General features: G+C 37.8%; 1 protein-coding gene across 1 annotated transcript in view; it reads left to right on the forward strand.

Moving 5' to 3' along the window:
• HSPA4 (heat shock protein family A (Hsp70) member 4) overlaps positions 1-20,043 on the forward strand; it is a 42,870-nt gene that overhangs the window by 20,879 nt on the left and 1,948 nt on the right. The window contains exons 6-17 of the mRNA XM_060093353.1: positions 430-563; positions 3,725-3,969; positions 8,166-8,242; positions 9,956-10,107; positions 10,602-10,708; positions 11,119-11,252; positions 12,466-12,647; positions 13,686-13,775; positions 15,753-15,905; positions 16,790-16,915; positions 17,924-18,031; positions 19,729-19,848. Of these exons, the coding sequence (XP_059949336.1) occupies positions 430-563; positions 3,725-3,969; positions 8,166-8,242; positions 9,956-10,107; positions 10,602-10,708; positions 11,119-11,252; positions 12,466-12,647; positions 13,686-13,775; positions 15,753-15,905; positions 16,790-16,915; positions 17,924-18,031; positions 19,729-19,848 (1,628 nt within the window). The remainder of the gene's footprint in view (positions 1-429; positions 564-3,724; positions 3,970-8,165; positions 8,243-9,955; positions 10,108-10,601; positions 10,709-11,118; positions 11,253-12,465; positions 12,648-13,685; positions 13,776-15,752; positions 15,906-16,789; positions 16,916-17,923; positions 18,032-19,728; positions 19,849-20,043) is intronic.

The following is a 20,043-nucleotide window of genomic DNA, read 5'->3' on the forward strand; positions in this document are numbered from 1 at the left end:
CACATTTATTGTGTGTTTGGAGCATTGCTTTGGTTTAAATATTGGGTTTTTGTCCAACTTGTGGATTGGTGGAGTTACAGGGGTGGGGTATAAAGCAACATCTCAGCGGGTAGAATATATGGGAATGTTGAGATGGCACAAGGATAGTAGAAACATGGGAAGAAATGTTTGGAGAAGTGGAGGAAGTGGTTTTGGGAAAAATTGCCAAAGTTGTTGGAATTGGAAATTGGAAATGTAAGGAAGCCTAAGTGAATGTCAGCATTTAACTCTTTGAAGTTAGTGTTCTTCATGAATAAATCATGCAGAGCTTATAAAGATTTTGAGTCTTTCATGGATCTGTATACAGAGTCTGTTTTTTCCTACTTAAATGAATTTTAAGTTTAGTACTTAAATGGTAACATTATGTTGAATTTTTTTCTTATTGTGTAGTTGCTCTTGCATATGGAATCTATAAACAAGATCTTCCTGCCTTAGAAGAGAAACCAAGAAATGTAGTTTTTGTAGACATGGGGCATTCTTCTTATCAAGTTTCTGTATGTGCATTTAATAGAGGAAAACTTAAAGTAAGTATATTTTTTCCAGAAGACTGTATTACAAGTGTATGGTAATTAGGAATTTATGAGAGACAACTTAAAATAATTGGTTAAAAAATTTTGTTTCACTAGTGGAAACTTGGTATGAGCCATCTGAACTAGAAATTAGGTAGGTAGGGGTTGGGTGGAAGTTGTAAGCCCAAAATAATTTATCAGGAGTTGACATGGTATGAAGCAAAGAGCATAGACCTTGAGGAAGAAACTCTTAGAGTCCTGAGCCTATTTTTCTTATCTATAATGTGGGGAAAATAATGCTTGCCTTGCAAGCTTACTAGGAGGAATCTTTAACATGTAGTCCCTTCATATATCTTACACTGAGGATTGAGGAGGTGATATATGTATTCTCTTAAGATTTTGAGTGGTCTGGGAACAGGATGGAGTGAGTAGAACTTGGGTGGCTGAAAGAAACCAGACTAGGAGTTATATTCTAGATGTCTGGAGATGTTAGAGCTCTGGAGAAAGCAGTTTTTTACACAGAGAAGTGTAGCCGTGTTAATGGCAGAGAGGGACCAGAGGGTGATCATGGTCACAGTTGAAAAAAATTTTTTTAAATATGTATACACATTTCCTGTATTAGTCTCTTATTAAGGTCAAATTTATATAGAGTGAAAGGTATAGATTTTAGGTGTTCAGTGAGGGTTTTTTTTTTTTTTTTTTTTTTGCGGTATGCGGGCCTCTCACTGTTGTGGCCACTCCCGTTGCAGAGCACAGGCTCCGGACGCGCAGGCTCAGCGGCCATGGCTCACGGGCCCAGCCGCTCCGCGGCATGTGGGATCTTCCCAGACTGGGGCACGAACCCGTATCCCCTGCATCAGCAGGCGGACTCTCAACCACTGCGCCACCAGGGAAGCCCGAGGGGTTTTTGTTTGTTTGTTTGTTTTTTTAGCGGTACGCAGGCCTCTCACTGTTGTGGCCTCTCCCGTTGTGGAGCACAGGCTCCGGACGCGCAGGCTCAGCGGCCATGGCTCACGGGCCCAGCCGCTCGGCGGCATGTGGGATCTTCCCGGACCAGGGCATGAACCCGTGTCCCCTGCATCGGCAGGCGGACTCAACCATTGCGCCACCAGGGAAGCCCCAGTGAGGCTTTTTTTTTTTTTTTTAATTTATTTTTTTTTAATTGAAGGATAGTTGATTTACAGTGTGTTAGTTTCAGGTATGTAGCACAGTGATTCAGTTATACATATATATACTTTTTCAGATTCTTTTTCCCTTATAGGTTTTTACAAGATATTGAGTATAGTTCCCTGTGCTATGCAGTAGGTCCTTGTTGGTTATCTATTTTATTTATAGTAGTGTTAATCCCATCCTCCTAATTTATCCCCCCACTTTCCCTTTGGTAGCCATAAGTTTGTTTTCTATGTCTGTGAGTCACAGTTGAATTTGATGGTATATGCTAGTTCCTCAGTGGGATATAAAATCAGTTCTCTAGCTTGGTGATTTTATCTAGAATTTGCTTAAGAAGCAAGGATATTTTGAGTATTTAACTATTTGGGTTCTGTATCAAGGTTCTTAGTGCCAGGTCTAAACTGGTTTTCTGCCTCCAATTTAGGGGTTGGTCGAGTGGACTACCTATCCCAAAATAAGTACTTGTTAGGTTTGGAGGGCATTTTGAGTTTCTCTTTGTTACAATCCTGTTTCTTTGAAAACTCGACTTGCCTCTGCTTTATATTCTGATTTGTTTCTATGGTTTATGTTTTTGTTTTGTTTGTTTAATACAAACAAATCTTTGGGATGGTTGGGAAATAAGAGGTTCACGATTTTTACAGATGTGAATGATGGACCAAGTGTTATTCTCACTGTTTAAGCTTTACTTTTATCCATAATAGGATTATTTCTAAATTCCATTTTGTACTCTCACTTTTTAACTTTAATTTAATTATTTACTTTTAATTTTATTTATTTATTTTTGGCTGCATTGGGTCTTCGTTGCTGTGCACGGGCTTTTCTCTGGTTGCGGTGAGCGGGGGCTACTCTTTGTTGCAGTGCATGGGCTTCTCATTGTGGTGGCTTCTCTTGTTACGGAGCCAGGGCTCTAGGTGCTTGGGCTTCAGTAGTTGCGCGGCATGTGGGCTTAGTTGCTCCGCAGTGTGTGGGAGCAACATTGGCATTGTTGCTCCCTGGCATTGGCAGGTGGATTCTTAACCACTGCGCCACCAGGGAAGCCCTCTCACCTTTTTAGACAGAAGATACTGGCCATAATTTAGCCTTGTCTTTGAGTCAAAGTGATGTGTATTAGTTTCTGCTTCATTATCAGCTGTTAATTGTCAGTTTTCCAATTTTAATTAAAACTTAATTATCAAAATACTTACTATAAAGTCAAATTTTGGAACATTTATATATAAAGAAAGGACATTCATGATCTTACTACAGTTTGATGTATTTCATTCTAGTCTTTTATGAAAACAAAATTGGAATTACACAGAACTGTGTCTGTCTTTGTTTTGTTTTGTTTTGTTTTCCTCTCCTATGAGTTCACTTATTAAGAAAAACTTCCTGAGGACATTTAACATTCTTTGAAGAGATTGTTTTAAGGGTGTGGGTCATCACTTATTTAGCCAGTCTTCTATTATTGGATCTGATTAGATCTAGTTTGCTTCTAATCTGCCAGAAATTTGGAAAAGGATAACCTAACCTAATTAGTCTTCTATGTTGATTAGAAACAGATAGCAGTGAGTTCGGGCTTTAGCATATTTTCTGGTAGTAAATTGCATAGAACTAAATAAGCCTTTGGTATTATTCACGGTTTTGTGGTAGCAATAAGACTAGAACTGTACATGACATGTTAGTGTATTGGGCCTTGAATTATAATTGTTGCTTGGAGTCAGATTGGTGTAGTGGAGAAGGCATAGGTTTTGGAATTGAGGTTGGGTTTTGAATTCTACTTCTACCACTTAATATCTTTGTGACCTGCATATTATCTGATCTGTCTAGGTCTTTGTATCTGTAAATTGGGGATTACAATGTCTCTTTCCATAGTGGTTGTAACCATGATTAAATGACACATGCGCATTGCCTTGTTTCAACCTTAATGTCCCTTCTTGCCTTTTTATTACAGCTTACCACTTAAATATATATCATGATAAAATTTTAAATTGGTTAGTTTTTGAATTAATTATCATCTTTTTTCAAAGGTTCTGGCCACTGCATTTGACACAACACTGGGAGGCAGAAAATTTGATGAGGTGCTAGTAAATCACTTCTGTGAGGAATTTGGGAAGAAATACAAGCTAGACATAAAGTCCAAAATCCGTCCATTATTACGACTGTCTCAGGAGTGTGAGAAACTCAAGAAATTGATGAGTGCAAATGCTTCAGACCTTCCTTTGAGCATCGAATGTTTTATGAATGATGTTGATGTATCTGGAACTATGAATAGGTAATCATGTTAATATTTTGATGGTAAACTGAACTGTGATGTTTCTCTACTTATATTAGCCTTAATTAGCTAATTGTTGAAATTATATGGATGTTATATGATAACTTCAGTTCTGTAGGTAAAAATTAGAGGCCATTCAGGATCTTGCCTTTATTTTATTTAAAAAAAAATTTATTTATTTTTATGTTTGGCTGTGCCACATGGCACATGGGATCTTAGTTCCCTGACCTGGGTTCGAACCCACACCCCCTGCATTGGAAGCACAGAGTCTTAACCACTGGACCACCAGGGAAGTCCAGATAGTGCCTTTGATGTGAAGGCTGGGTTTGGTTAGTCTAATAATGTAGACTATTAGGTTTGTTCTGGTTATTTGAATATTCCAGGAAATTGGCAGTTCCTTTACATGTGCATGTATTACACATGAGTTACCAGTTTTCATAAATTCAGGGCAAAGTGCTTTAATGCAGGATTAAACTGAATTTGCTTTAGTCATTGATTCAGAAATTGGTGTTTTTGAGTAGTTCAGTATCACTTGAGGACAACAGGTCTTTTTGTATAATACTACAAGAATTCTGGGTAACTGACATTTCAGGGCTATCCTCAGAAATACGCAGATTGCTTCTGTTATCTGGTTAGGTTGCTTGGATGTTCTTCAGTATGTGAACTCTACTGGTAGAATTCAGGCAAGACTGATGGCTTGTTTGGAGAAGGGTGGCCTGAGCCATCTTCAGAAAATTGAGATGGAGTCAGAATTGCTTTTATTTTTTTATTTTTTATTTTTTTTTATTTTTTATTTTTTTATTTTTTTGTGGTACGCGGGCCTCTCACTGTTGTGGCCTCTCCCATTGTGGAGCACAGGCTCCAGACGCGCAGGCTCAGTGGCCATGGCTCACGGGCCCAGCTGCTCCGCGGCATGTGGGATCTTCCCAGACCGGGGCACGAACCCGTGTCTCCTGCATCGGCAGGCGGACTCTCCACCACTGCGCCACTAGGGAAGCCCCAGAATTGCTTTTAATCTGCCAGAATTAGATTACTGTGCCTAGTAACCAGATTGTAGTCACCTTTCTCTTCTACTTGAAAGTGATGTTTTTCATTTTTATTAAACAGCAACTTTTTGTGTATCTATGATGTGTTAGGGGGAATCATACAGTATGTGTTTGGCTTCTTTTGTGTCTGGCTTCTTTAACTTAATGTTTCCTAGGTTCATGTATTAGTACCTCATTGCTTTTTATGGCAAATAATACTACATTTGTGTGGGTATATCACATTTTATTTTTCCATTCATCAGTTGATGGACATTTGGGTTTCCACCTTTTAGCTATTGTGACGAGTGTTTCTATGAACATTCATGAACAAGTTATTTGAGTATCTTGTTTTCAGTTCTTTTGGGTATATAGCTAGGGGGGGAATTGCTGGGTCATGTGGTAATCATATGTTTAGCTTTTTGAGGAATCACCAAGCTATTTTCAACATGTCCAGTGCATCTCTAGTGGCAGTGCACACTTCTCTTCTAAAAGCTCAGAAGGGACTTCCCTGGTGATGCAGTGGTTAAGAATCCGCCGGCCAATGCAGGGGACGGGGGTTCGAGCCCTGGTCCGGGAAGATCTCACATGCCGTGGTGCAACTAAGCCCATGCACCACAACTACTGAGGCTGCGCCCTAGAGCCTGTGAGCCACAGCTGAGCCCTCATGCCACAGCTACTGAAGGCTGTGCGCCTAGAGCCCGTGCTCCACAGCAAGAGAAGCCACTGCAGTGAGAAGCCCACGCACCGCAATGAAAGGGTAGCCCCCGCTCCCTGCAACTAGAGAAAGCCTGTGTGCAACAACAAAGACCCAATGCAGCCAAAAATAAAAAATAAATAAATAAATTCATTAAAAAAAAGCTCAAATACTTATTTCACATAAAAGTGAGTAAAATATAGTTACCATATGGTTCAGCAGTTCCACTCCATACCCAAGAGAAATGAAAGCACATTTACACAAAAACTTATATATGAATGTTCATAGCAGCACTACTTATAATACCCCCAAAATGGAAACAACCCAAATGCCCATCAACTGACAAAATAAACAAAACGTGATATATCCATACAATGGAGTATTATTTGGCAATTAAAAAAAATGTTGTACAGATGCATACTGTAGCATGGATGAACCTTGAAAAGTTTATGCTAGATGAAAGAAATAAGTTAAAATGGACTACATTTTGTCTAATTCTGTTTGTATGAAATGTCCAGAATAAGTGGTTGCCTAGGGCTGGAGGGTTGGTGGGGGAGTTGGGAGAATAATGTTAATGGTGATGAAAATACTCTTTTATAGGGTGATGAAAATGTTTTAAAATAGATAGTGGTGATGTTTGCACAATTCTGAATATACTAAAAGCCATTGAATTGTACACTTTAAATGTGTCAGTTCTATGGTATGTGAATTAAATTTCAATAAAACTTTAAAAAAAGGAAAAACCTCTACTGCTGCTGCTGCCATCTTTCTAGAATGCTCTTTGTACCTTTGCTTTTCATGTTTTTATTTTGGACATTTTCAAATATGCAGCAAAACTGAAAGAATTTTACAGTGAACCTCCTTATCCTGCCACTTAGGGTCTACTGATAATATTAACTGTACTTGTTTTTTCCACATACCTATTGATCTGTTCATCTATCCATCCTCTGTCTACCCATCAATTTATTTATTTATTTAGACAAAGCTAAGAGTTTAAAAAATATTCATTCATTCATTTATTCATTCATTCATGCATTCTTCGCCAGGTCTTAGTTGCGGTATGTGGGATCTAGTTTCCCCACCAGGGATTGAACCCGGGCCCCGTGCATTAGGAGCATGGAGTCAACCACTGGACCACCAAATAATCATTTTAAACTGTTTTGGTTGCTACACATCCTCACCAAATATTGGTATTAGTGATCTTGAATTTTTGCCATTCTGGTGGGTGCATTCTATACCTCCACTATTTTTCTTTTTTTTTTGAGATGTAATTCATAAAAGTCACGCATTTAAAGTATATAATTCACTGGGTTTTAATATATTCATGGAATTGTGCAGCCATTACCACAACCCAATTTAAGAATATTTTCATCACCTCATAAAGAAACTCTAAATGAACTATCATTCTGTGAAGAGACATGGAGGAACCTTAAATGTATATTTCTAAGCAAAAGAAGTCAACCTGAAGAGGCTGTATGATTCCAACTATATGACATTCTAGAACTATGTGACATTCTATATGACAACTATATGACCTTCTAGAAAAGGCAGAACTATGGAGACAGTAAAAAGATCAGTGGTTAGCCAGGGTTCAGTGGAAGGGAGGGATGAATAGGTAGAGTACAGAGGATTTTTAGGGGAGTGAAACTATTCAGTATGATGCTGTAATGGTGAATACTTACACCATTTGTCAAGTCATATAGAACCCTAATTTATACTATCATGTATCAGTATTGGCTCATCATTTGTTAGAAATGTATCTTACTAATGCAAGGTGTTAGAGAACTGGGTGTGGGGGTAAGAGGTGTATGGGAATTCTCTGTACATTTTGTTTATTTCTCTGTAAACCTAAAACCAGTCTTAAAAAATAAAGTGTATTAATTAAAGAGAAAAAAATATCTGTACCCATTAGCTGTTTTTGTCCATCTATTCTTCCTCCCCCAAGCCCTAGGCAGTGGTTAATCTACTTTCTGTCTCTTTGGAGTTGGCAGTTCTGAACATTGCATATAAATGGGGTCAGTCATATATAACGTGTTCTTTGTGATCGGCTTATTTCACCTAGCATAATGTTTTCAAAGTTCATCCATGTTCCAGCATGTATGTCACTTTTGTTGTTTTTGTTCCTTTTTGCTGAATACACCTGATGGATAATAGGGTTTTTCACACTATTTTGCCTATGAATAATGCTTATGTGAACATTCATGTGCAGATTTTGTGTGGTCATGTGTTTTCAATTGTCTTGGATAGATACCTAGAGTGGAATTGCTGGGTCATATGGGAGCACTATGTATAACATGCTGAGCAATTGCCAAACTCTTGCAAAGTGGCTACACCATTTTACATTCCCACCAGGAATGTATGTGAGATCCAGTTTCTCTCCATCCTTGCCAGTACTTGTTATCTGTCTTTTTGATTATAGAGATTTATTTTACATAAAAGTGGAATGTGATTTAACCTATTATTGTTCTTTTCCATAGAGGCAAATTTCTGGAGATGTGTGATGATCTCTTAGCTAGAGTGGAGCCACCACTCCGTAGTATTTTGGAACAGGCCAGTAAGTATTATTGTGACTGTTCATCTTGGGCTCTTTGGAAAATGTTAATTACTTTCTTTTTTTCCAGTTTTACAAATTTTCATTGTATGAACTACTTCAGTGCAATATGAAACTTTTTTTTATCAATATCGTCCCCCTGGAGGACCTCCAATAGTATCTAGGGAAATCTGATAGTTTTCCCAGGAAATGTAATTCAGATTCAAAGATGGATTTAAAGTCTCAGGTATTTCATGGTGGTAAAAATTGTCTTTAGCAGTGTTGCTGTGGTAGTCTTGTAGGGTTTTCTTGTCAGTGAATCTTTTGTTGAAAAATAAGTAAAGGGAGGATATGATAATCACATACTTAACAGGATGCTTTAATTTTATCTTGGGCTAAAAGGTGGAAGTTTGATTTAGGAATGCATTACTAATGCTCCGCAAACCTTTGACAAACCTTTTGTTAGAGTTCACTCTTGTGTTGGTTGCTATTTCATGGTGTTGAGATGTACTCTAATCTTGACACAGGCTCAGCTCTTAAATCAGAATGATTATCACAGATGGGCATGTTCTTTCCATACTGGGTCAGCCCATTTCTTTAAATAGCCCTTCTCAACAAATTGTCAGTGTTTGTTGCACAAAATGTGACCAGGAAACCAGGTGGGTTTTGTTTTTTTTTTAATTTTTATTTTTGGCTGCGTTGGGTCTTTGTTGCTGCCTGTGGGCTTTTTCTAGTTGCGGTGAGTGGGGGCTACTCTTTAGTTGCAGTGAGTGGGCTTCTCATTGTGGTGGCTTCTCTTGTTGCAGAGTACGGGCTCTAGGTGCGCAGGCTTTAGTAGTTGTGGTGCACGGGCTTAGTTGCGGCATGTGGGATCTTCCCGGACCAGGGATTGAACCCGTGTCCCCTGCATTGGCAGGTGGATTCTTAACCACTGCACCACCAGGGAAGTCTCAACCAAGTGGTATTAAGAGGTGTTTTATGAGTGACAGCAGAGCCTTGGTGTGTACCTTCTCTCTTGATATGAGGAGATTGTACCTGTGTTATAATCTGGCCTATGCTTATACTCTGGCTGGAGTGCTGGAGTGGCTAGATGTGCATCTGCATACTTTTTTTTTTTTCATGCCATGTCAGGGATAGTCCAATATTTTGAGGCTCTTTTATTTTCCTTATGGCCAACTTAATTATTGATTTTTTTTGTTTGTTTGTTTTTGTTTTGCGGTATGCGGGCCTCTCACTGTTGTGGCCTCTCCCGTTGTGGAGCACAGGCTCCAGACGCGCAGGCTCAGCGGCCATGGCTCATGGGCCCAGCTGCTCCGCGGCATGTGGGATCTCCCCGGATCGGGGCACGAACCTGCGTCCCCTGCATCGGCAGGTGGACTCTCAACCACTGCGCCACCAGGGAAGCCCCCGATTACTGATGTTTTAACATTTATTTGTGTGAGGCTGTTTCCAAGATTGTAGGACTTGTACACTGTAGGACATTAGGTATTCCTGACTCTCACCTCTTAAGTCCCAGTATTGTGCCACTCTGCCCTCATTATTTTTAGCGCATACCTGTGTGTGTGTGTGCGCCCTCACGTGTTATTGTGGAGGGGATCAGGAGTGGTGGGGTTTTGTTATGCATTTGTGAATTATTTTGTTGTGATAAAATGTTATATTGCTCTTTTTATTTCACTGTAAAATACTAATTAAAAGATTCTTTTAATATAAATGTCTATTCTAATTGTTTTTAAATAGAGTTAAAGAAAGAAGATATTTATGCAGTGGAGATAGTTGGTGGTGCAACACGAATCCCTGCAGTGAAAGAGAAGATCAGCAAATATTTTGGTAAAGAACTTAGTACAACACTAAATGCCGATGAAGCTGTTACTAGAGGCTGTGCATTGCAGGTGAGCTTGCTTTCTTTCACAGGTAGCCATTTATAGGTCATTGTAAATACAGCAGTGGTTTTATGTATCCAGCTAGTCTGAGGTTAGCTCAGTGATCTTAAGGTCTAAGATTCTAAAACTTCTGTTTTAAAATTGGTATCAGAAGTGGTGTTCATAAATGGAATTGTTTGTACTATATAACATGTAATAAGATTAAATAAGTTACTAGAAACATACGTAAGCCTGAAATACCACTAGAATTTGGCATATTTGTTGCATGAAGTAGTGTTATACATCAGCTAAATAAAGGTTGAGGTTAATAGAAAAGTAATAAGGAATAGCTAGATTATATGGGTGGTTTTGACAAATGATAGACATTTATAAAACAACTTATTTAGGTACTATTAAGTTATTAATGTAAATAGATGTCTTCTGAAGTCATTCTTTATAGGTATTGTAATAATTAGTTCATATGACTACTTGCCAAATGGAATTTTTAAAAATTATTATTCTAGTGTGCAATCTTATCGCCTGCTTTCAAAGTCAGAGAATTTTCTATCACTGATGTAGTACCATATCCAATATCTCTGAGATGGAATTCTCCAGCTGAAGAAGGGTCAAGGTAATAATGTTTTTTAATCATTTTTGTACTTAAGTGTTAAGTCTTAGAAAATACTCTCCATTTCAAGTTATACACATCTGTAATATTTTGCCGTAGTGCATGAAGCAAAGTGATTATTTAGTCATTCATCAGAATAAGTTTGTGTCCTTACTAGCTTCTTTTATTTGATCCTGCTGAAATAATTGGTGCCTTTTATATGCTGATTGAAGTGTATATATATATGTTTAAAACTGACACTAGACACACACACACACACACATATTTTTTTTCTTGGGAACTCTTATAATCTGCAAACAGCGCCAGTTGAGAAGAGTAACTAGAGCTATACAGTAATTACAAACCTAGAATACATGGGTAAAAAGTGTTAGCAATGTCCTAAATTTGTGTTTTTGTCTTTTTCCTCTGTTCAGCGACTGTGAAGTCTTTTCAAAAAATCATGCTGCTCCTTTCTCTAAAGTACTCACATTTTATAGAAAGGAACCTTTCACTCTTGAGGCCTATTATAGCGCTCCTCAGGATTTGCCCTATCCAGATCCTGCTATAGGTAAGTAAAGAACTGGGAATTAAAAAAAAAAGAAAAAAAAATTATGTGTGCTTGGGAGAACTGGAATAGCAAAGCAAGTAGAGTATGCTGAAATTTAGGTATTTTAGATCATACACACAAAAAAATCACTTTCAGTTGTATTACCAGGTTTAGAACCAGCAGGATGGTCATTATTTAATTGGATCTCCTATTGTGGGCTGTAGTTCTTTTCTTTTTTTTTTAATTAAAAATTTTTTAGTTTTTATTTTTATTGATTGATTGATTGATTGATTGATGCTCTGTGTGACTTGAGGGAAGTTAGTTCCCCGACCAGGGATCGAACCCACGCCCTCGGCATTGAAAGCGCAGAGTCCTAACCACTGGACTGCCAGGGAATTCCCTGGGCTGTAGTTCTTGGTTAATGCACATTATTGTTATACCTTGTGCATAATGTGGTGCTAGTTACTGAAAGGAGTTGAAGAGATTCAATTCTGACCCTAACATAGAGTTAGGTGTACACAGAAAATCATTAGGAAATTGTGATAATCAGTATCACAGGTTATGGAACCATGTTGGCTTGAGTCTTCATTGACTCTGAGAAACTTAGAGTCTGGATATAATACCAGTCGAGGAGAGAGAAACTAGAGTTAATATGATAATTACAGAACTAGAATACATGGGTAAAGTATTAGGAATATCTTGAATGGCACTTAGAAGCTTGGAAAGTTAACCTACTCTGTTTTCCTCATTTGTAAAACAGGACTAGGTGTGATAATTCATACTTTACAGAGTTTTATGAATTAAAAAACATAAGCAAAACCCTGGTATAGTAACTGAATCTAGAAATGGCAGTTTCTTGATAAGTGACAAGCAGTGTGGAATCACTGGGGTTTTCAGTAGAGGAAAGTGGGACAAATCTAGGAATTTATCTGGCAGTAGCCTATAAAGATGAATTGGAATAAGGCACTGGAGGGAAGGACATGTTTGAAGAGTTAGGAGGTACTTGAGTCCTTAATTGAGACAAGATAAATAAGAGTTTGACTATATGTGAGAGAGGAAGGAGAAATCTGATGATTTAGTAAGATTCTGAGAGTGCCCACTTGGCTTATTTGAAGTATCATGTTACTGACCTTTCACTGAGAAATGGACATAACCTGGCAGTATGGGCATGTATTTGTGTTTGAATTCATCCTCTTATGTTATGTGTTCTCTTTTGTCCTTCTTATGTCCTTAGCTCAGTTTTCAGTTCAGAAAGTCACCCCTCAGTCTGATGGCTCCAGTTCAAAAGTGAAAGTCAAGGTTCGAGTAAATGTCCATGGCATTTTTAGTGTGTCCAGTGCATCTCTAGTGGAAGTGCACAAGTTTGAAGAAAATGAGGAACCGATGGAAACAGATCAGAATGCAAAGGAGGAAGAGGTAATGTAGACAATCTTATACAATTTTAGGCCATTCATAATGGCTCAGAGGTGACAGTTGTCTAGAAATTCTAGCAAATAGACTGGGTGACAGAGCTGCTGAGAGTAGGTTTGCATGTGTACCCCATCATATGTGAACTAGCATGCAGTCTTTATACAGAATTTGTATAGAAGTGGGACATAGTTGGCTTCCTCCTTCAGACCATGCACCTCTCAATTTGACTTATTCTCGGTTCTTTCCGATTACTGGGGAATGCTGAGTCTCAGTTGATTATTTCCACAGGTAGCACAGAATTCACACTCATTTGTTGGAATCATGCACTGGGTCTTGTACTTACTGTGTATAAAAATCAAGGCTTTATAAAACTATAAACGTTTGGGGTCTCATCCCCACAGATTTTGTTTGACTTGGTCTGGGCTAGAGCCCAGGTGTCAGTTTTAAAAGCCTCCGAGGTCATTATAATGTGCTGCAGGCATTGAAAGCCAGTGTGATTCAAGGTCTCTACAAACTTCTCCCTTCTTTGTCATTTCTGTCAGCCTTTGTTCTTTTAAAACCTTTAACAGAATTTTCAGGGTGTCCACCTCCCCTAATGTACACAGTGGTTGTACTTTTGAGGATGGAAAGGCTGATTTAAAAACTGCTAGAAAAAGTTAAGACTTTTGAGAGAAATGTATTCATGAGGAAACTAGGAGAAACTCATGCTTTCTTCAGATTTTATTGTGTTAAATATTGCTACGCTGTGTGCTTATAAGTACTGCTATGGTTTTACAATGTAGTTCTATAGCCACTCTTATTTATATAAGGACGAGGCAAGAGTTATTTCCATTGTACAGATGTAGTAACCGAGATCCAGAGAGGAAAACTTCCATGTTCTAAGTGTAACATATGTGTTATAGCTGGAATTTGAGTCTGGGTTGTCTGATTGTTGGTAATTAGCAGGAATTCCACATCATGTGATTTTGCCAATGTGTCATGAAGGTTGCTTAGTCTTTCACTAGTATTTCCTAGTTTCAGGATTTGATGTGACCTGTTTTTCAGAAGATGCAAGTGGATCAGGAGGAACCACATGTTGAAGAGCAACAGCAGCAGACACCAGCAGAAAATAAGGCAGAGTCTGAAGAAATGGAGGTATGAATTGTGTTTTAGAGTATGATTTGTCGTCTTTTTACATAATGGTTTTGGCTGACCTATTATGTCTTGGAAGGGAATTATATTAGAAATCTTCATTTATCTGAATAGTCTTTAAAGCAAGATTTTGTAGTATGGTTGGAAAGTATCTTTGGCAAAATGGTCTTTGAACTTTAGTCTGGATGGTTTGTGGGAAGAAAGCACTCAGAAGCCTTAGTTTTACTAGGCTAGTGATTGGTTCATGCTGGTTTCTGAATGGCTGTTACTAATAGTCATCCTACCCATAATTTATTCTTTACTAATAAACAATGAAAGATGTTTCTTTCAAATTTTGTCAGCTCTCTGAAACTTGTCTTTTTGTTGAAATGCACTGTTTTAAATAATAATGTTTTGAAATATATTTTGTAAGTAATGTTAATATTTATCCCAAGTATTTAAATGGATATGTAGCATTTTTGGATCCTTTACAACCTGTTCTTTAACTTTAGAGTTTTCATGTTTAAATTTTGTCATCAGCATTGAAAACAGCTTTTCTTCCAAATTATTTGACATTGCAGTGTATAATTTCACCTTCTAAGGTATTTCTGATTGTGGCATTTAAAAGGGTTTGGCAGAGCCTTTAGGAGGCTTAAGTCTGGTACCCATTTTCATGTCAGTTAACAAATTTTATTCCTTTAGCTGTGCAAATAATTGTAAAAAAAAAAAAATGGCAGAGGAAATCATCCTCATAGATGCTTTAGTGTACTGTAGGCCTTTTCCAAGGTGGAAGACCTGTTATTGCCTGGGTTGGGGACAGCAGTGGGTAAGAGAAGTACGTATTTTTCTGTGTTTGGGAAGGTCGGGGAGGAGAAAGGAGAGAGGTGGACCCGCCTGCCTTCCCCTCCCCGCTCCCCAATGCCGTGGAGCTGTGGCAAGTTTCATGGGGTTTCTTATTTATGTTCCTTCCCTGAGGTGGCTCGGGAACTGACGCCTTTCATAGTATTGTTTCTAAGGGAAATAAAATACAAATGAGGCATAAATCAGCCCTGACTTAAGATTTGGACAGGAGATGGGGAAATGACTTTGTATTCTAGATTATTTGAAAGTTACAAATAAAAAACAACTGGAATGGATATTTTTCTAATTTGTGGATCAGCAAGAGCTTTCAAAGCGTAAAAGCAATGAAAGTAATCAGAAAGGAAAAGGTGGATAGATTCAACAATAAAAGCTTGCATAGACAAGTAATAGAAGATTAGGAAAAAACTAGAAGAGTCAATCACTTGGGGGGAAAATCACAAAGATCCCAAGAGAACGCTGGATGAAATATGACTAGGCAATTTGAAGAAATAAATATGCCTTATAACTGTGTGAAAAAAGGTTATTGACCCAACGAAAATAATAGATCATGGTAAATGAATTCCTTTTTTTGGCCAGGGTATAGTGGAATGGATTCTGTTACTCCTTGTGAGAATGTAAATATGTGCAGATACTCTGGAAGTCATATTACTACTGGATTTCTGATCCTTAAAAATTTCATACCCTCTCCCCACTAATTTCCTATGCATGTTCATATGTTTAGATAAGAGTGGAAGAAAATTAGAGAATATTTAATAGTGATTATATGTTGATAGTGGGATTATGGGAGGTTGTTTTTGTGTGTATATATGTAAATAAGTGTATGTGTGTGTACAGATCAGTAGTGTTAAGTATAATCACATTGTGCTACAGTCTTTTTCATTTCGCCAGACTAAAACTACCTATTAAGCAACAATTCCCCATTCCTCTATCCCTCCTCCCCCTGTCCCCTGGCAACCACCATTACTTTCTATCTCTATGGATTTGACTATTTATAGTCAAAAATATTTATATTTTTAACTTTCCAGATATTGTAAGAACACAAACTAAGTTAATAAAAGAGCAAAACCAGCCTTTGAAACATGACTCATTTGGAAGTTTAAGAGTCTGTATAAGTGTTTTTAATGATTTCTGTTATTTTAGACCTCTCAAGCTGGATCAAAAGACAAAAAGATGGACCAGCCCCCTCAAGCCAAGAAGGCAAAAGTGAAGACCAGTACTGTGGACCTGCCAATTGAGAATCAGCTGTTATGGCAGATAGACAGAGAGATGCTCAACTTGTACATTGAAAATGAGGTGGTTATTTTAAGTCTTTTAGAGCAATAAGCTAAAAAGTTAACGTGATCGTAGTGTTCAAACTCTGTCTAGTGACCTTCATGTATTTTAGGTTGTATGGGGTTTGAGAACAATTTTAGATTTTGGGGTATTGGAGGACAAGTTTAATAGATCCCAAGACATAACATCAAAATTCTTTTATGGTGATATTATGTCTTTATTGCTAAAAACCCTGTTTTGAGATCTTTGACATTTAGGGGAGGTATCATTCATGTTTGGGTGTGTGAGTTTGATTGTTCACTAGCGATTGGGATGTTTGAGGCCAGGGTCACAGAAGTTGATCAGCAGGAGAAATCACATTAGCCTTAATATTTTGTTTATTAGTTCCTTTCCCTGTTGCCAGTCAATATGTAACTCTAGTTATGGTGAGCGATGCAAGGTTTGGGACCCTGGAGCACAGTTACTCAGTTAATTATTGTCTGTGAGGTTTCTCATCATATATACATTGGATCTTAGAATAGTTTTGTTTCATAGACCCTTTAACATCTATACTATATGAATAGTTTGATATTCCTGGGTATGTAATACAAGCAGAGTATACTCACCTTGTGACATTGAGCTAATAGTTTCTTAAAGTTCTCTTGTCTTAAATTCTTTTCCTTATTTTTGCTTTTGAGTTTCAGCATCTTGGTATTTCTTCTATTGCTCTTTTTTTCTAAGCACACCCACAGAACTCTCACTTGATCTTCATAATTTACTAAGGACTGATGCTTCCAGCTCTCTTTCCGCAGATGATTCGCAGAACTAAAAGGATTTGAGGAAGAAGGCTTCTCTACTTTTATATTACTTAATAGTTAAGGGGAAATTGTCTCAGTTTTCTGAATGTCTAACTGTACTGTTCACAGGGTAAGATGATCATGCAGGATAAACTAGAGAAGGAGAGGAATGATGCTAAGAATGCAGTAGAAGAATATGTGTACGAAATGAGAGACAAGCTTAGTGGTGAATATGAGAAGTTTGTGAGTGAAGATGTAAGTATGTGCCTCAGTGTGCCTGCTTAGTGTGCTTCCTCCGGCAGGATCCTTAAATGTAGTTAACAAGGGAAGTTTGTATCTGTAGGTATACAGAAAAATGATTAAAAATGCACTTTTTTGGGGAAAAGTTTTATATCGTTTTATTTTCTATTGATGGAGTGTTTCCCAAAGGTTAGATGTTGTGCATCACTCTTTTTTTGGTGTGTCACTTTTTTTTTTTTTGCCGTACATGGGCCTCTCACTGTTGTGGCCTCTCCCATTGCGGAGCACAAGCTCTGGACGTGCAGGCTCAACGGCTATGGCTCACAGGCCCAGCCGCTCCGCGGCACGTGGGATCTTCCCAGACCAGGGCACGAACCCGTGTCCCCTGCATCAGCAGGCAGACTCTCAACCACTGCGCCACCAGGGAAGCCCTGGTGTGTCACTTTTTGATACATTTTTGCATGCTATTATTTACCTAGTATTTTTCTTGAAATCAGCTCACTTTTCCCTGATGTTTATTTTAACTCAATTCTTAAAAAAAATTCAGTATAATTGACATATAACTTTATATTAGTTTCAGGTGTACAGCATAATGATTCGATGTTCGTATACATTGTGAAATAATTACCACAATAAGTCTAGTTAAACATCCATCACTACACGTACTTAAAAATTTTTTTTTCTTGTGACGAGAACTTTTAAGATTTATTCTCTTAGTAACTTTCATATATGCACTAAAGTATTATTAACTATGTAACTCACTTAAGTTTTAAATGTAGTTTTTAATTCTGAAATTTTCAAACATATCCATATGTCCCCTACAGCGGAGAAAATGGTGTAATAAACACCCTTGTACCTATAAAGCAAAATAACATTTTTTCAATTTTGTTTTCCATATCCCCATCTCTCCACTCCCCTGTATTTTAAAGAAAATCCATATATATCATAATTTGTGCCTGTTTCTTCATTTGTGAATCAACTGATTTTTGACTGACTAAATTGCAACATTTCCTTCATCTTTAGGACCGTAACAATTTTACCTTAAAACTAGAAGATACTGAAAATTGGTTGTATGAGGATGGAGAAGACCAGCCAAAGCAAGTTTATGTTGATAAATTGGCTGAATTAAAAGTGAGTGACTCTTGAAAGCAGAAATGCTGTAGTTTCCATGGAGAGTATCTCAAAATTGAGAGTAATTCTCATGTTAAGTAATTGAAGGCAGGTTGAAAGTGACTGAAGAGCTATACTTTTTATCACTTAGGTTCACTATCTTTCTTGCAGAACTTTGTAATAGCAAAAGAATTTTTCTGAAAATTGAGTTTAGACCTAAACTGTTTCACTGAATTGGAGCTTGAGTATGTTCTTGGTGTCAAGAGATTGAAAGACTAGCAAGATGCATCCCTGTCCTAAAGGTACTTGAAATGCAGTTGGAGCAGGGCTGCGTGTATACAGCTTTGATTCTCAATAGAGCAGAAGCGTCTGGTTTTGTATTTAAAGAAGCTGATAGTTACACCTTAGAGTTAAAAGTACAAAGAATTATTTAAAGTTGAGGCCTTTTTTATTTTTGGCGGTACACGGGCCTCTCACTGTTGCGGCCTCTCCCGCTGCGGAGCACAGGCTCCGGACGCGCAGGCTCAGCGGCCATGGCTCACGGGCTCAGCCGCTCCGTGGCACGCGGGACCCTCCTGGACCGGGGCACGAACCTGCGCCCCCTGCATCGGCAGGCGGACCCCCAACCACTGCACCACCAGGGAAGCCAGAGGCCTTTTGTTTGGAAAAAGATGCAAATACACAAGAACTTTTTGCATTTCTCTGGATTACTTAGTTTCTTGTCAAACTGGGCCATTGTGACTAACCTCTGGAATGGAATTGCTGAAGGACAGTGCCTGCAGTTTCCTGTCATTCTGGCAAGAATATTAAGAGTCTCCAGTGAGATCCTTCCCATTGAGGTTTTTGATTTACTTTTTATTATGGGAGATGTCCAACACATGAAAGTAGACAGAATAGTAGCTTCAACTGTTGTCAACTTATGTCTGGTTTTGTTTTATTTCTGCTCCTTTCCACTCCCAGTTATTTTAAGCAAGTCTCTCAGGTTATATTTAATCCAAAAAAATTTCAATGTGTATTTAAAAGAAAATGTAGCCTTAAGCTGTACCATTATCACACGCATAAAAATTCCTTAATATCACCATTAATATCACCATATATTCAGTCTGTTTTCAGGTTCCAGTTGCTTCATAAATTATTTTTTAGTTTGTTTGACTCAGGATCCAAACAGGGTCCATACATTCTGTTGATATGTCTCTTAAATCTGTGTCTGTAGTTCTCCTTCCATCATTTCTCCTCCCTTACTTAGTTGATGAAAAAACTTGATCATTCGTGCTGGAGGATTTATTCCTGGTCTGGATTTTGCTCCTTTTCAACTCTGGTGTTTAATGTTATCTGGTAAATTGATGGTTGCAGCTGGAGGCTTTGTCAGATACAGGTTTAAAAGAAAATTTATTTTTTATTTTTTCAAGTGTACTTCATATATGGTGAAGTACACCATATCACTGTCTGGAGGCACCTAATTTTTTGTTGTCTCCCTAATGTATTTTGAGAACTAGGGTTCAAGTGACAAGTTGAAGTGGCTCCACTTGGAACAGTATTGAGGTATATTCTCATGTAGACTGAGGATATATTTCAACTGGCTGGGGAAAAATACTCAACTTTTTATATATAGAACATGGAGATTAAATGTATTTTAATTCATAATCTTAGTAGAAAGATACTACTCTTACAGTTTAAACTCCCCTGTGAAGAATTTGTATATTCTCTCTTCTGTTAAGGATCTAGGTCAGCCTATTAAGATGCGATTCCAGGAATCTGAAGAAAGACCAAAATTATTTGACGAACTAGGGAAACAAATCCAACAGTATATGAAAGTAATCAGCTCTTTCAAAAACAAGGTATCTTTTTTCTTTTTTTCTTTTTTTTTCTTCTCTTCCCTATTATTGTTTCGGTAGAGTTAAGTTTTGAGACATTTACGTAGCAGTTTTTTGTTAACTGTTGTTTAATGATAGTATTTTCTTTTTGGATGTTAATGTAATGTATAATATTTTATATAATCTTACTAAGAACCCTGGGATTTGCTGCTTTTCTTT

The sequence above is a fragment of the Mesoplodon densirostris genome, chromosome 3 (assembly GCF_025265405.1).
Source record: "Mesoplodon densirostris isolate mMesDen1 chromosome 3, mMesDen1 primary haplotype, whole genome shotgun sequence".
NCBI lineage: Eukaryota > Metazoa > Chordata > Mammalia > Artiodactyla > Ziphiidae > Mesoplodon > Mesoplodon densirostris.